The sequence below is a fragment of the Helobdella robusta genome (assembly GCF_000326865.2).
Source record: "Helobdella robusta unplaced genomic scaffold HELROscaffold_45, whole genome shotgun sequence".
Classification (NCBI taxonomy): domain Eukaryota; kingdom Metazoa; phylum Annelida; class Clitellata; order Rhynchobdellida; family Glossiphoniidae; genus Helobdella; species Helobdella robusta.
In genome coordinates, this window is record NW_008705095.1 from 324,014 (window position 1) to 339,912 (window position 15,899).

Here is a 15,899-nt window from a genome sequence, read left to right on the forward strand (position 1 = left end):
GTAACGATGAAATCATTACATCCAAAGCTATAGCTCAACTTCTGAACAAGACTGCTGTGATGAGTCTGCTGTATAGTCTTAGCCAACTTGAAGGTTAATGTTTTTGTTAACTGCTTTCGGATCGATAATTTTTTATTATTTGAAATTTATTTTCAATTTTATCACCGCTTAGAATAACAATTTGTTTTAAAAATATGGCAGATAAATTATAGAAACGAAACGAAAATCATTATTCCACTGTACATTATTTAATTAATTTTGATTTAAAAAAAAAGCCATCACATCGAGCTGCAAGTTTAATACTCGGATCGTTTCGACTCGTTAAAATATTTGCCTTGGTGCCGCTATCATGAAAAAAAACAAAAAAAATTGAGACATTTTAATTTCAGGACTCTAATATAACTATTATATAAAACAAACAAACGAACCCATCTTAAATCTTTTTTCAAAATTAAAATTTTCTTTTTTTGCAGCTTAACGGCGTTTAAGCACAATGGGGCTATTTTAACGCTATTGAATCATTAGAAACTGATTATTTTCTTGTGACATCTAGAAAACTTCAAATTCTGTTGATTAAATTTATCTCTCCTCCACAAATGAGATCAAGACTTCATGACTTCTATTCTGGAAGAGCAATCCTACATTTGATGGAACCCCGAGTTTCCTTCTGATCTGATCGTATTTTTCACATTCAGTTAATATATGCTGAATAGATAGTTTTTTGTCGCAGGCTTCACAATCAGGTGGCTTTGTTTTGTTGAGGATCCAGGAATGTGTGATTGCTGAGTGTCCTATTATTAATCTATCGATAACAGCCTGAAGATGACGATTTAAAAAACTATTTTTGGTCTTTTTGTTATTTACTGATGGCATACTTAATTTATGCAAATTTAAGAAATTTGATGTTTTATTCCACTCCTACAGCCATTTTTCAACAATAAGGTTATTTGTTAAATTATTTAAATCACTGGACGGACTTGGAACTCTAGATATTGGCATCGAATAAGTTCCTTCAATTCCAATGTGTCTGGGAAACCACATTATAATAAAATTTTTGCTGCTTCTCAGGTTCTTATGAATCTTATTTTGCATTTGAATTATTAATGGATTTAGAGGTTTGTATTGTTTCAGGGCTGATAGAGTAGAAAAGGAATCCAAAAATATTATGAATTCATTTTTCTCTGAATTTATAATAAAGTTTAAAGCCATGTCTATAGCATGGATCTCTGCGGTGTATATTGAAGCAGGTCCTGGTTGGTGTATCATTAATCCATGAACAGATCTCCTTTGCCAGTAGGCCACCATTGCTGCAGACGTTGAACTTTCCCTTTATGGTCCATCCGTATATATTTGAATGAAGTTCAAATTGTTATTAATTTTTTTCTTCAACTAAGGTATTTGCTAGTTTTACATCTTGGCCCATTCCTGCTATTGACGTATCAATTTCTGGGTGCTTTAGTAACCAAGGAGGAAATTCAAACTTTAATTCCTCCACGTTCTTTATGTTTTTATTGTCTTTGATGAATTCATTTAGTCTTATTGAAAATGTTGAAATCGATTTTGATTTTGGTGCCTTGGTTTTTGTTGTTATGTATTTATATGCCGGGTTTTTCATATCAGATTTATTTTTTAGAATGTAATTTAAAGGTAATTTTGGCGTTTTAAATTTAATGTCATTTCTCCTTCAAAAACATGGAGATTTATGGGTGGCGATGTTCTGTATGCTCCCAGACATACATTGAAATTATAATATTGTTGCTATATAATACCTAAATTAAAATTTAAGAACATGTGGAGAAACCCTTGTGTCAAAGAAGCGTCAACAACAGTCAATGCGTGGAACACACGGGGGTCACCATAGCACCCCACACAAAATTGGACGATGCGGATCCACATCCTAATCAAAATAATATCAGCTCAAGTTTTGGCTATCTTTTTCCAGAGACAATTTAACAATTTCTATAATTAATCAGTGTGAAAATGACACAATGATATTGTCAGATGATATTCATTCATTCGTCCATTTATTTATTTATCCATTCATTTATTCATTCATTCACTCACTCATTAACTCACTCACTCACTAAATTACTCACTCACATTTATTCATAAATAATTCATTTAAACAAGTTGTTTATGTAATAAATAAATTAATTAAAATTAATAGTTTAATAGATACAAAACCCAATATCAACGAACGTATCTTTTGAAATGCTCCAGTTCAGTGTCTGGAAGATAGTCATACAATGAGAACAGGAGAGGAACAAACAGACGGTGCCAATGCTTGCGTCACTTCAGTTAATCTAAACTATGAAACAGGTGTCTGATATTTGAAATAATCTCTTTGGTAACGTTTGAAAAGCAGCACAGCTAGATGCATAGTAGGATGGGTCACTATTGTTTGCATTGCAGCGTCGAATTTATAGGTGTGGAGTTCCCAGCGTAAGCTAAAAATTAGAAAGCCGAAAGATTGTAATTAAGCTAAAGAATTCTAACCAGGCTGTCGGAAAAGTGTAAATCTCGCTACGCCATCTTCCTTGAGGATGCCCCCATTATTAGGACAGGTTCCTAATCTGTCCTTCCTTAAAATCCACCAACCTTGATTGTTTGAAATTTTTAAAATTTCTTTTTTGTCGTCTAACTGTCAGCATTGCCCATTTTGTAGGTTTGGTGTCGTACGACAAGTACGGAAGACAATCAGACGAAAAAGAGAGATGCGTTGTGACGAACAGTAGCCTTCGCTGTGAGTTCATATGCAGGACCAACCTCTGCAACTCTCTCGCCCCTACATCCTACGATTTCCTACAAATAATAAACGAATCCGTAATTGTCTCGGGATTGAGAGCTATTGACGACCTCAAAGGTTTTAATTAACTTACTCCCGATACGCCGAACAGGATGGCCCAAAAGTGAGTGCGTCTACTCCACAGCTCTCGCGTAGACTATTTATTCATTTTGTTTCCTAGCAAGTTACTTATTGATAAACCTAAACCCTGGATATGACCCACTTTTTGGCCAGCCTGAAAATTTTTCACCTGATAACTTTTCAACTCATTCTATGTCGGATAGTTTTGAAATGGTATGGCTAATTGGTTAACGATTTTTATGATTTAGAATCTTCAAACTATTTTAACAAAATTATTTAAATGAAATTTTTTTTTATTCCATTGAAAAGTTTTCGGGTGTTATAGTTGTAGAGGGATTGAAGATTGTTTGCACGTAAGAAAAAAGAGCAATCTGCATACATATCCGCACTTCCGTCGGTGCTTTACCGCCGTTGTAGCTTCTTACAGCGGTTAGTTACTTCAGTTTAACATTTTAAATTTCAACGGCGGAAGTTTAACATTTGAATTTTCATCGGTTGGATTGTAACTAAGGAGATGGTTTTATTTTATTTCAATTCATATGTAATACTGAAAAAAATTTCGAAATATTCTCCAATTACTTAATTAATTTTTTTTTCTGTTTTTTTTTATGATTTTAACAAATTAAAACTTGACAATATAAGAATTAATTACTTACTTTATTAATCTGTTAATTGGATTGTGTTAATTGATTAATTTTATAACAGCTTCTGGCTCCTGGCAACTGAACATAAAAAGAGACGGATCAAAATATAAACGCAAAAATTTCTGCCACCTTGAGTGCGGGCGTATGACTTGTAAGCACTACTGCATTGGTCAGTTTTGTAACAAGGGTTTTCCTTATGTACAGGATTTTCCCAGGCTCAGTTTTTACGATCACAGTAAATGCGTTTCATCCAACATCAGTTACCTCTATGAAAAATATAATTCCTCTCTGAAAAGTAAGATTTTTAAAAGATTTTTAATCTGAAAAATTGATAATATTTTTATCTATGGAAGAGAAAATACAATTTAACCATTGAAACAATGAATAAATTATCATTTGTGATACTTTTTTTGGGGAGTAAACAACATGTGATTAGGTCTTTGTAGCTATACCATCTACCACTGAACTAAACCATTCGATGTTTTTTTATTTCCAAAGAGTAAATTTTAAATAATTTCAATTTTTTAGTTTATTTTAACTAGTTGAACTTTTTACCATTTGGTTTGTAAGTATAGGCATACATCGGATGTGGTAAATAGGGCTATCTTGGCAATCGAACCCGGATGCCAAAATGGCAGTGCCGTTACCTTAACCATTACTCTATGCTGCCACTCTATGATTATTCGTGCAAGCAGAGAGTTTTACATATCAATTATTTTCAAACAGCCATCTTTAACTACGTTTCGTTAATTTTTCTAAAAGGTTTTCATAACAGATTTTACAGGATGATGTACATTTTTCGCAAGAACTACAAACGTAAATTGTATTCGTATTCATCCATTCATTGTCATTCATTCACCCACTCACTCACTCACTCACTCACTCACTCACTCACTCACTTACTCACTCACACACACACACACACACACACACACACACTCACTCACTCACTCACTTACCCACTTACTCACTCACTTACTCACTCACTCACTCACTCACTTACTTACTCATTCATTCATTCACTCACTCACCCATCCGTACGTTCGTCCGTGTCCGTCCATCTATCCATCCATTCATTCATCATTCATTCATTAATAAAAACACTTTTCACAAAAACCAAACACAAAAGTTAAAATTTTATATAAAAATTCCCCCCCCCCCAAAAAAAAACGTGTATATCAAAATTTCCCAATTCAGGCAGCACAAAACGTTGCTACACTTGCCGCGGCCTTGATTGCTTCAAGGTTAACCGGACCACACCGACCACAAGCGCCAGCATGCGAATGTGCACGTTCACAATCGTGGCTAATAACAGAAGTAACTCTATTATTTTTTATCCTAATTTTTCATTTTTTTTAATGTTAAAATTTTTAAAATTAATTTTTAAGAAATTACTACTAAACGCGTCAATGAAGCTTTTATGCAACCAGAGATTTTGTAACGTTGTAGAAATACAAGTGTTATGCAGTTGTAGTTATGCTAAAATTGTTGTAATTTATTCAAAAGTTGCACTTTGACATGACCAACAGAGCTGCTTTTTTCAGAATTTTGAGGTCTACACCTATTTAGGCTCTGAGGATGGCATTTCGTAGTTCTTCATTACATAAAATTATAGTTATATAGTAATACAAATACTGTTTTCAATACTATGATGGCTAGTATTATTTTTTACTAGTGATACCTTTGGAACCAGTTCTTTTACTACAATTTCCACAGCTAGTTTTACAACAAGAGTGTCTCAGTCGGTGTTTTTTAATAAATGGGTTAAAGTCTGAGCTGGCTATTTTCTTTTGTTATCAATGCCTCGTTACGCCATTTCAACAAACCACATCATCGTTTTAATCGTCACCTGCAATAAATTAAATTTACAGAACTGCATTTTCGAATCAAACTTTTTTGAAATTATTCATCTCTTTGGCAACATTAATAAAATTTTAAGTTAAACGTTAGCGCCGGTATCTGCCACTAATGATAATTGTAATAAAACATTGAAGGGATTTAAGCTTTTAGACTACTACCCCCTCAAAAACAATACATTTTCAATTTGAAATTTAATGAATGAATTTATTTTCATAAAAAAAACAATAATTAAACATGAAAATTAAACTTTTTAATGAAAGAAAATCAAGGCGGTATGTATGAATTCGAAAGAAACGGAGTTGAACTGTTAGCCAGAGAAAGTTATTGCAAATGTAGTGAACCTTCAGATTCGGCAAAATGCGTTTTTACATGTACTGATGAGCTATGCAATGACGACAACATGCCATCTTCTTCAATGGTAAATAGGGCACTTTCGGTGCTGGGGCGGTGTAAGAATTTTATGAATGACGCTCTGAACAGGTTCTTCGACAGGTTATCTGGTTAGTTAGGGTTCTCAATGATTGTTTTACGGTTACTGATTTCACGATTTGATTGGCAGAATTTTTGAAATTTTTTTTTACAGTCAATGATCAAATTTTAATTCATATATCAACCAGTATCAGTAGAAAATTCGCCGTGTGCAGTTAAAAAAAATTAAAATTTCAAAATTTACAAAAGTGACTCATTAAAAATGTAAAAACACTCATTAAATTTGTAGCTGGTGACTTAGATTGCATGAGCCAGACCGCCACCCAGTTGCAGATCTGCACTGTGACTTTCACTAAAACCTTTGAAAACGAGTATTTAAAAACCCCTAATTACCATTTTTAATTGTTTTCTTCATTCAAATAAAAACAGCTATTCTATTATCAATAATTATTAATCAATAATTTTTAACAAATTTCAGAACCTCGTCAAAAATGGAAATCTCTAACGGCGTATCGGATTTAACAACGAAGAAAAAAGTTTGCCTCTGCCAGCCTTCTGAACAAACCTGTACCCTGTTTTGCCTCAGTGCTAACTGTACGTCGGAGATCAAAGAATATAAGTTTGACGTTGGAAAAGATGAACTCCAGATGGGGTGTTAATTTTATAAACTTTTTAAAATTTTTCTGCTTACTCTCTTTATTCTGTTTTAATAGGTATTTATCCTAAGGTGTGGTGACCTTGACATTTTCTTACATTTTTATCTTTGGGCTTATCTTCTGGCTTAGAAGATATAAAGCAGAGTGTCGGTAATACAGATGTTGACATTTTTATTTGATTAATATGTTAATGTTTCACTAAAGTCACTAAACTTTAAAGTTCTTCCAGTACAGCCGATTAGTTTAATTTATCGGATTACGGACATTGACAATATTGGGTAATTGGGTTAAATTTCATTATTTTCCATAATAATAATGAAAATATTTCAAATAATAAAATAATTTCGTGTTATCGATGTATTTATAGTCATTTAAATATCAGTCTTTGGAAAATTTGTTTTTGGTGTAACTTATGTTGTGTGTTAAAACTTACAATTACCAAAAAATTGTAAATAATAATAACAACATTTATGATGATAATAATAAAAATAACAATAATAATAATAATAAATTTAAATCTTAAAAGAATTCGTTAACAGATCAGAATAAACTAAAATTTATTGACCATGCTTAATCAAAAAAAAAAGCATGACGCAACTGCTGTTGTCGTTACATATTCAAATTATGAAATTGAAAACAATGAGTAAGTTAAACCATGGCAATATATATATATATATATACATACATACATATATATATATTTTTAAATCGAAAAAACGAACTACAAACATATTTACGCCAAACATTCGGTAGAATTTATAGAATATTGTAAAAATTATGGCCTATTACCAACATATATATATATATATATATATATTCATGGCCAAACTGATTCATTCAAATAAAACCATTAACTTTAAATTTTATATTTCAACATCAAGAAATATTTTAAATTAGCGGATATTATTTTTAAAGAATTATTAATTATGTTATTTATATATGATTGGAACATCTCAGGTTTATATTATAGTAATTTTCATTGTAGACTGACTCTTTATTTCAAATATTTGTTCGTTTTAAAAAAAAAACTCTAAAACGGATAAAATCAACTGAAATGGGTAGTGCACTGTCTAGATTTTTGTCAGTTTTTGTTGTTGTTTCAGTTCTTTCTGGCTCTACATCTGGTTAGAATAAGTGAATTTTTTTTGTAAAATTATCTCTCCAGCCTATAAAAATTGGTTGGAGAGATGGTATAATGACTAAAACGCTTGGTCTCGCTACTGCCTAGAGATCCCCGAGATCCCCAAGCATCGAATGATGCTCTCATTCTCTCTCTCTCTATCTTTGTGTGTGTGTGTGTATGTGTGTGTGTGGTGTGTGTGGTGTGTGTGTTGTCGATACCTCTAAGGATATAATTTAAAAAAATGATTAACAAATATCTACATTACAATGAGACAACAATAATAATTCGTAGCACATACAGATACAATACAAAAATCCATAGCCAGAAAAACTATCATACAACTAGCACACAAACAAAACAAACCTAAAAGCACGCACACACACAAAAACACACACACACACAAACAAACACAAACACAGCTTTTTGATGAGGGAGTTTTTAATAAATTTGGAATAATTTATTTTATTTTCAATCGTTATTCAGTTACGTTTTCAATAAAACTTTGAAGCAATGACAGAAATGTGTGAAAATAAAAACATCAGTGTTACCCGAGGCATGGACCGATCTAGACAATTCCGACTGAAGAGTCAAAAATTTTAAATGTTTAAATTATAAAATCTGTCGGAGACCAAGAAACTAACCAAATTTATACTTCTTTTTTGTTTGTCACATCAATTTTTTTATTGATATTCAACTAAATACTAAGTTTTCTAACTTTTAATAAAAAATGCTGCCCATATCTCTCCACCGGCTCATATAGATCCGCCACTCAATGAATCTAGTAAAAAATCTTCCAGCCTAAATCGCTATATCATCACTACATTCCAAACAAAATCGAGCTATAGTATGGCTATAATGTGAGTTCGGCAATGATAACGTTAACTAATCGGTCGATCCATGATAATATATATAGAGAACGTCGGTATTAGAGTATTGAGTTCTACATGAATCTAGTAAAAAACTATCAGCCTAATCTCCTTCATTAACGTCATATTCTAAAATTAAATTTAACTCTGTTGCGTAGTACGTAAGAATCACTGTTCGGTTTTTGACTAAAACTGAGTTTCACTGAATTTTTATAAAAATTCTGCTCACAATAGTGAAGGCCATGATTCCCTTCGACCAAATCTAAATCAAAACTAGATTCTAGATCCAAAACTGGCGGTATCATAATGAATTTAGGAAGGAATTCCATAGAAAAATAATAACAATTTTTTTTAAATTTCTCAAAATGTCAGACAATTTTGAAGAAACGTCTTTTCTTGGATGTTTCGAGATTTTCGACTCCAAGTACCAGAACACGATCAACAAATTTGAGGACTGCGTCGGCTTGTGCCTCAACTACAGTGGTGACAAGAAAGGTTACCTCATCGCATTCAGGGTTTTGTTTTCAATTATATTTCAATAATTTTTTTTTCATTTTTAATAATTTCATTTATTTTCTATCTTTTTAACTTTTATTCCTATTTCATTTCAAGTTACTCAAGTAAAAATATCTCATTTGATATTTTTTTCAAACAATATTTAAATAAAATGAAAACATCTAACTCATATTTCTTTTAAATACTGTTTGTTTCCTCCCTCAACTTCCCCACCGAACGACTCCAGCTGGGTAGCGAGTGCCACTGCGGTGTGGATCCGGACGTGAAGGTACCATCCACCGAGTGTGGCCACAAATGCTCCAACAGATACGTCTGTGGCGGCGAACATTTTTACGCTGTTTACTCGGGTTTTGTATCATATAGTATCAAAGAACTTTTACTGTACACGTGTCTACAAATTTTTTTGTATTGAATTGTGTTGTATTGTATTGTGTTGTGTTGTATTATATTGTATTGTGTTGTACTATATTGTATGGTGTTGTATTGTGTTGTATTGTATTGTATTGATATGTAGAAAGACTAAAAAAGATGCTGATTATGTAGAATCATTATCAGTATCACAAAGTTTTTGTAGAATCATAATCATTATTGATATCGTAAAGTAATCACACACACACACACACACCACATACACAAACACGCACACACACACATATGCACATACATACATATATACACACACACACACAAACACACATAGGACAACAGTTCACAAATTAGTTGGATGCTTCAGACAGAGAGAGTTAGAAAAGTTGTCACAGGCACCCATCAAGTTGGCAACCAACAAAACCTTCCACACTTGCTCGGAACTTTGCATAAATGCCAACAGCAAACATTTTGGTATCAAGGTTGAAAAAGAAACTTTCTTACTCATTATTATTATTCCATTTTAATACTAATTTTTCGCCAAAAGACCATACATATATGGTAGGCGAAATAGTGTAGTGGTGAATTGCCCGGTTTTGCGAGGCGCAATGATCGGATTCAAATACAAAAGATTCCTATTTGTGATAAACGAACGTATGGTGTGTAATATTGCACTGTGTCTTTGAAGAATGTCTTACCAAAAATCATCTCTAAATATAGGTGAATTTAGAAAGTTTAAACTTAACTTGAATACGAATTAAGCAGAATGCTAACTTAAATTGGAAACTGTGATTTCATTTGACAAAAAATTTATATACCTGTGATAAGTAGAATTGAATTAATAAAAAGAACTTTGTATTTAAAACACGCCTGAAGTTGATAATGCTAAAAACAAAAATTGCATCATAAAAGTCTAATTAGTCATAAAATAATTAATTCATTAATTAATTCATTTTTTTTTTATTATTATTATTAAATAAAAAAATCAAATCAATCGAAAAGGAAAATAAATGGTGTCTGTGTGGCGACCTCCTCATACCGAATGAAATGCTGCCAGTAAGTGAATGTTCGTCCGCATGTTTGGACGGCCCTGGTAAGATGTGTGGTTTTAAAAATATCTACTCTGTCTACACCGGTCAGTCTTCTTGTGTTTTTCCCCAACCAACATACACACGCACACGCACACAACACACGCACACACAACACACGCACACTCACGGAGGACAACCAACACAAACTAGCACAGTGGTATGTTTTGGCTGGAGAAAAATAAAAAGAAAAATTTTTTATTCAGAATATGTGTGTGCGAACTGAAAAAACTAGACAATTTAGATTTCAGTAGAGTTAAAGTACAGTGAAATATAAAGTAGATTGGATCATATTTTTGTTTTTATTATAGCACATACAACGTTACAGATATATCATCTGTATATCTTTTACTATGTTCTTCATATTTTCAACCATTGATTTGAAGCAGGCTGTTTATCATAAATGAGTTTGATTCTGATTATGTTATTGGGAAATAAAGTTGAGGTAAAAAAGCGAAACGAAAATTTTCTAAAATACACAGACCAGGCTAGAATGAATCTAAATAATCTTATCTAAACTTATTTTTCAGTGAAAAAAAGATATAAATGTATTTTAATATTATAAGTTAATGTTGCACAAAAACGAAGCATTGTTTGGTGATTAATCAGTCATTGAAACATTTGTTTTTAAACTAAAAAACTTGAAAAGAGAGATAGATACAAATCTGGGCGTTCATAAGCGAAGATTATTTAAAAATTTTACTTTGGCCAGTCCCCGTGGAATATATTTTTCGTGTTACCATCGTTGGTAAATAAAATTTTTTTTCGCATCGCTCAATTTAAATGAAATTTATTTAAAAAATTACTTTCAGTGAGATACCCGCAAGAATTCGCTAGCACAAAACACCAGTACAGATTCTGTTTGAATGAGAAGCTGAGCGAAAGTGGCTACAACTGCAATCGTCATCGCTGCTTTCCTGGCTGGAGAGGAGAGTTTTGTGACGGCAGAGGTCAGTGGGGGGTTTTCTGGGTCCAGCCGGGCGCGACAAATTGTTTTAAGGGGTGGAAAAACCCGCCAAAATTTTCGCTTATTCCATAATGTTAATATTTTAAGTAGATTTGCTCTGCATGACTGTCTCAAGACAGTTCTTTATTTTTGAGTATTACTATTACATAAATATTTTCAGACTAGCTTTGACACATTTTTTTGGAGGGGAAGGGGGTGACTGCACCTTTGCGTCCCCTCTGCTTCGCTAGTACTGTTGGGGAATGCGTTAAATTAAATAAGTGAAATTTGTACGTATTCATATTTTTACTGCACGTACGCTGGCAAATATGCACGAAAATTCGCGTTAGATTTAGCAACTTTCTGGGTTTTTTCAAATTTATTTAAATTTAAAATTTAATTAAAAGACAGAAATTGCTTTTAGCCTAAGTAAATTGTTGAATGAATGATTTAAGATTGCAGAGTGAACAACGGAGATTGCGGAAAGAGTGCGAAGTGCGAAGAGTTCGTGTTGAACGGGAAGAAGGCAGCTGAGTGCGTTCTGAAACAGACTACCATAAAAAGCATTGTCGAATCCAATTCTATCATTATGTTATTAAACAACATACACAGTTTAACGACATCGTATTGAAAATAATAACCACAACCAAGTAAACCACTGTCAAAAATTTAAAAAAAAAATTAAAAAAATCACCTGAATGAAACCTCCACAGCTCGCCGCAGGTTGATTTCAACTCGGCCGCCAACAAACGTCACGGAAAATTTCCAAAATAGTTCGCTCATCGCTTCCAACTCCGTGAGAGATTTTCTGACGCCAGCAGTCCTCATTAGCGCTCCGGTGGGCATCGCCTTCTCCTTCGTCTTCGTCACGTCAATCATCTTCAACAAACAGAAGAAAAAGGATTTGATGAATATTCATCAAAACATGTTGAAAGTTTATAAGGCTCTTATGGTGCAAAATGACCTTGGTGAGCTGAACGAAGGAATGGTGTTTGGTTAGATATGTTTGTTTGCGATGTAGGCTAATAATGGTTTAAATGTACGAACCAATCACATGCAGATAAGAATACCACTGGTGATACAAATGATGAAGAACATACAAACGATCAAAATGATGACAATGATGAGAAGAGTTAGACTTAGAATCAACCAAAAGACTCAGAATCAACCAAAATCATTCAAAACATCAGTTAAGGATATTAGACAAAATTTAAATTGTAATGGTTAAAGATATGCTTATCTTCTTACTCCATTATCATTTTATAATATTGTCTTGCATGTTTTGGCAGTTTCTGCATCTGTCAGATTCTGATTTTTTAAAGGATAATACAAAACATATATAATATAATATAATATATACATGCCTATATATATATATATGTATATACAAGGGGAGGCCTATTTACCAGCATACAAAACCTTCTTATGGGTTGAAGCAGGCATATGCAAAGAACCTCAATTTTTTTAACTTTTATTTATTTTCAGTAATGTCTCCCCTTGCTCCAAACCACATAACTAAAATAATAGGACTAATCGATCAATTCGATCTATTGGTCGGGCTATTTGTCGTGCTTGGATTGTTGGCTTTCGAAATTGCATGGATTTTAACGAGCAAGCTAAATGAAATATTTACTTGATTTAATATGCTTAAATTAAAATTGTAGTCATTCTATTTAATTTTAATAATGATAAATAGAATTATGTATTATTAAATTATTTTTGTTAATTTGAATATAAAAATTGCTTTTGGTCCGGTGAAATCCGGTGACTTACTGAAGCCGAAGGTTGGCTTAGTAGGATTGAACTATAGTCACCCTTTTTTTACACTATTCGAACATGTTAAAAATTGGTTTGCTTATGAAATAAACGGCCTAAATAAATCAAAATTGTTATTTGAACAACTATCTTCATTATATTCAATGAATATTTTACATTCTGCTGGTGATCATAAGAAACTGGTTGCTGAAATCATACGTTGGCTTACATGTAAGTGGCTTACAGGGTTTCATAGAACTCTTACGATAGCACTTTTTTGTACATATAATGCTTTAAATAAATCAATATATTCATATCACAATTATTTTTGTCAGTATAAATATAGAAATTGCTTTTGTCAGGTGAAAAACAGTGGCTTACTGAAGCCGTAGGTTGGCTTAATCGGATTTTTTTTCATGTACACAATACTATGAGATAAATCAATCCAACAATCAAACAATCAGTCGGTCGGTCAGCCAGCCAGCCAGCCAGCCAGTCAGATATGTATATATATATAAAGTAAGAAAGAGAGAGAGAGAGAATGAGACAAGGGGTATGCGTAAAAAATTACGTTTCAATAAATAGATAAAAATATACAATACACATACACGCACACTCACACAAACAAACTCACACACACATACACACACACACACACGCACACACACACACATATATATATATATATATATATATAACGCTTGTATTAAAAGAAGAATGCAAGCTTTTGAAATGCATAATGAGAACAACTATTTTTATTTCGTTGTCGTTGTTGTTGTAATTATTATTATATTGTTGTTATTGTTGTTCGTTGATGATGGTTGTGATGATGATGATGATGATCGTCATCATAGTTAACAAGATTAACAGTATAACATACTTAAAATACATTGACAGAAATGATATGAATGTTTATTGTACTGCGTATATATGATGGCAGTATGTATGTATGCGTGTATGTATGTATGTATGTTTGTATGTATGTGTGTCTGTGTCTTTTTATGTGTACATGTTTGTATTCGAGATTTTAGTAAGAAAAGAAAAACACAACAGTTGCTTTTATTTGACATCAAAAGATGAAAAGTGACGAAATTAAAATTTGTTAAATGTCAATTTTTAAAAAGTTCAGATTTTAAACAAACAAATATAACAAAATATCGATCGATAAAAAATAATTATCACGAAACATGAATACTTAGTAAGGACAGTTGACAGCATATCATAATGACTAAATCAACATACCAAACAGAAATTATTCATGCATGCATATATACAAAGTAAATCAGGAAATATCCAAAAATTATATAACCAAAATAAGAAACTAGAAACCAGTCAACATTTTACAAATAAATAAATAGACATTATTAAAAAGATTGTTCAAAAATGGTAAAATTTAAGGCGAAGACAAAAAAAATTGTAGTTTGTTTTGTTGGTGTTGTGTGGTGCTAAGAAGCGAAAACAAACACACCACAAAAAAAAATATTAAAAAGTCGCAAGAATGGTAGTCAGTCACCTACCTACAATTAAATTACTCTCAGGGCCCTAGCTTACCTGTAATGATAACTCAACTCATTTATTTTACATATTTTAACGTTTTAATTTTACTTGAAGCTTTTAATTTATGTTAATGTTAATATTTTACTTGAAACTTTTTAACTAATGTTAAGCCCTAGCCTACCTACAGTTGTTCAACTCATCTCAATCCCTAACTTACCTATGAATAAAATTAAGTCCGGTAAAGAAAATAGAAAGTTGAAGAGAAACATAACAACAACGACACCGAATGAATGGATGTTGTGTATGTGTGTGTTGTATTTATGTGTGTGCGTGTATGTAAATGTGCGCGCGCGTACCTTCCAGAAACTTCTTCACCCACTACGGACGAACCTCCATTGCATCGACCATCATATGACACGCACCGAGGAAATGAATTTTACCGGATACTGAAAAACAAAATTGAAAGAAAAAGTTAATTTTTTTAAATAAAAAATAAGCCATTGAAAAAAAGTAAGAAGCAACTTATCTTACCATGAGATTATCATCATGAAACGTGCTGACTCCCACCACAACCCACCTCTGATCATTCTGTAGACATTTTTTATTGGCTTAGTAGTAAATGAATGTTAAAACGAAAGAACAAACGAATAAATGATTGAGCGAATGATTGAGTGATTGAATAAATTAACCAATCTATGAATCAATGAATGAATAGAATGAGTCAATTAATAGATGAATGAAAGATTGTGTGACAAAATGAATAAATGAAAAAAATAAAAACAACGAAACTAAACCATACTTCAAAAATCGTCGTTGTTGTTTTCTTCGAGTTGTCATCGGAACGATCAACATGAGACCACCATCTGAAACGTGCTGACGCCCACCACTACCCACCTCTCATCAGTCTGTAGACAAGTTATTTTTATTAGCTTAGTAGTAAATGAATGTTAGAATCTTAGAAGCAAAAAATTATAAAATGGAAATAATGGCAAATAAATAATATTTGAAAATAATAAAGAGAGTAAAATGTAAAAAAAACTTACCGTCGTCCATTCGACAAAGGCAAAATGATGAGTGCCTTCCGTTTCCTGCGTTGTTCTCCAAAACTGGTGCCAGTCCTCCTCGAGATTGTTGTTGAAACACAGCCCGTGGAATGGAGAAAGAGAAAATTCTCACTAGAAAGCTTAGCGGTGCCTGCATCTTAAATTGCTTAATAAAAATAATCCTATCTACCTATTCAATTACCTTAACTAATCTATAATAAATTGTTAATGGTACGATAGTCGA

General features: G+C 32.4%; 1 protein-coding gene across 1 annotated transcript; it reads left to right on the forward strand.

Moving 5' to 3' along the window:
- Window positions 1-8,809: 8,809 nt before the first annotated feature.
- On the forward strand, window positions 8,810-11,611 carry HELRODRAFT_177918 (hypothetical protein; the record flags this gene model as incomplete). The annotated part of the gene is made up of 6 exons (XM_009026075.1): window positions 8,810-8,959; window positions 9,187-9,347; window positions 9,874-9,985; window positions 10,329-10,461; window positions 11,227-11,364; window positions 11,472-11,611. The coding sequence occupies 6 exons, from the start codon at window positions 8,810-8,812 to the stop codon at window positions 11,609-11,611; spliced, it is 834 nt and encodes a 277-aa protein (XP_009024323.1).
- Window positions 11,612-15,899: the final 4,288 nt, after the last annotated feature.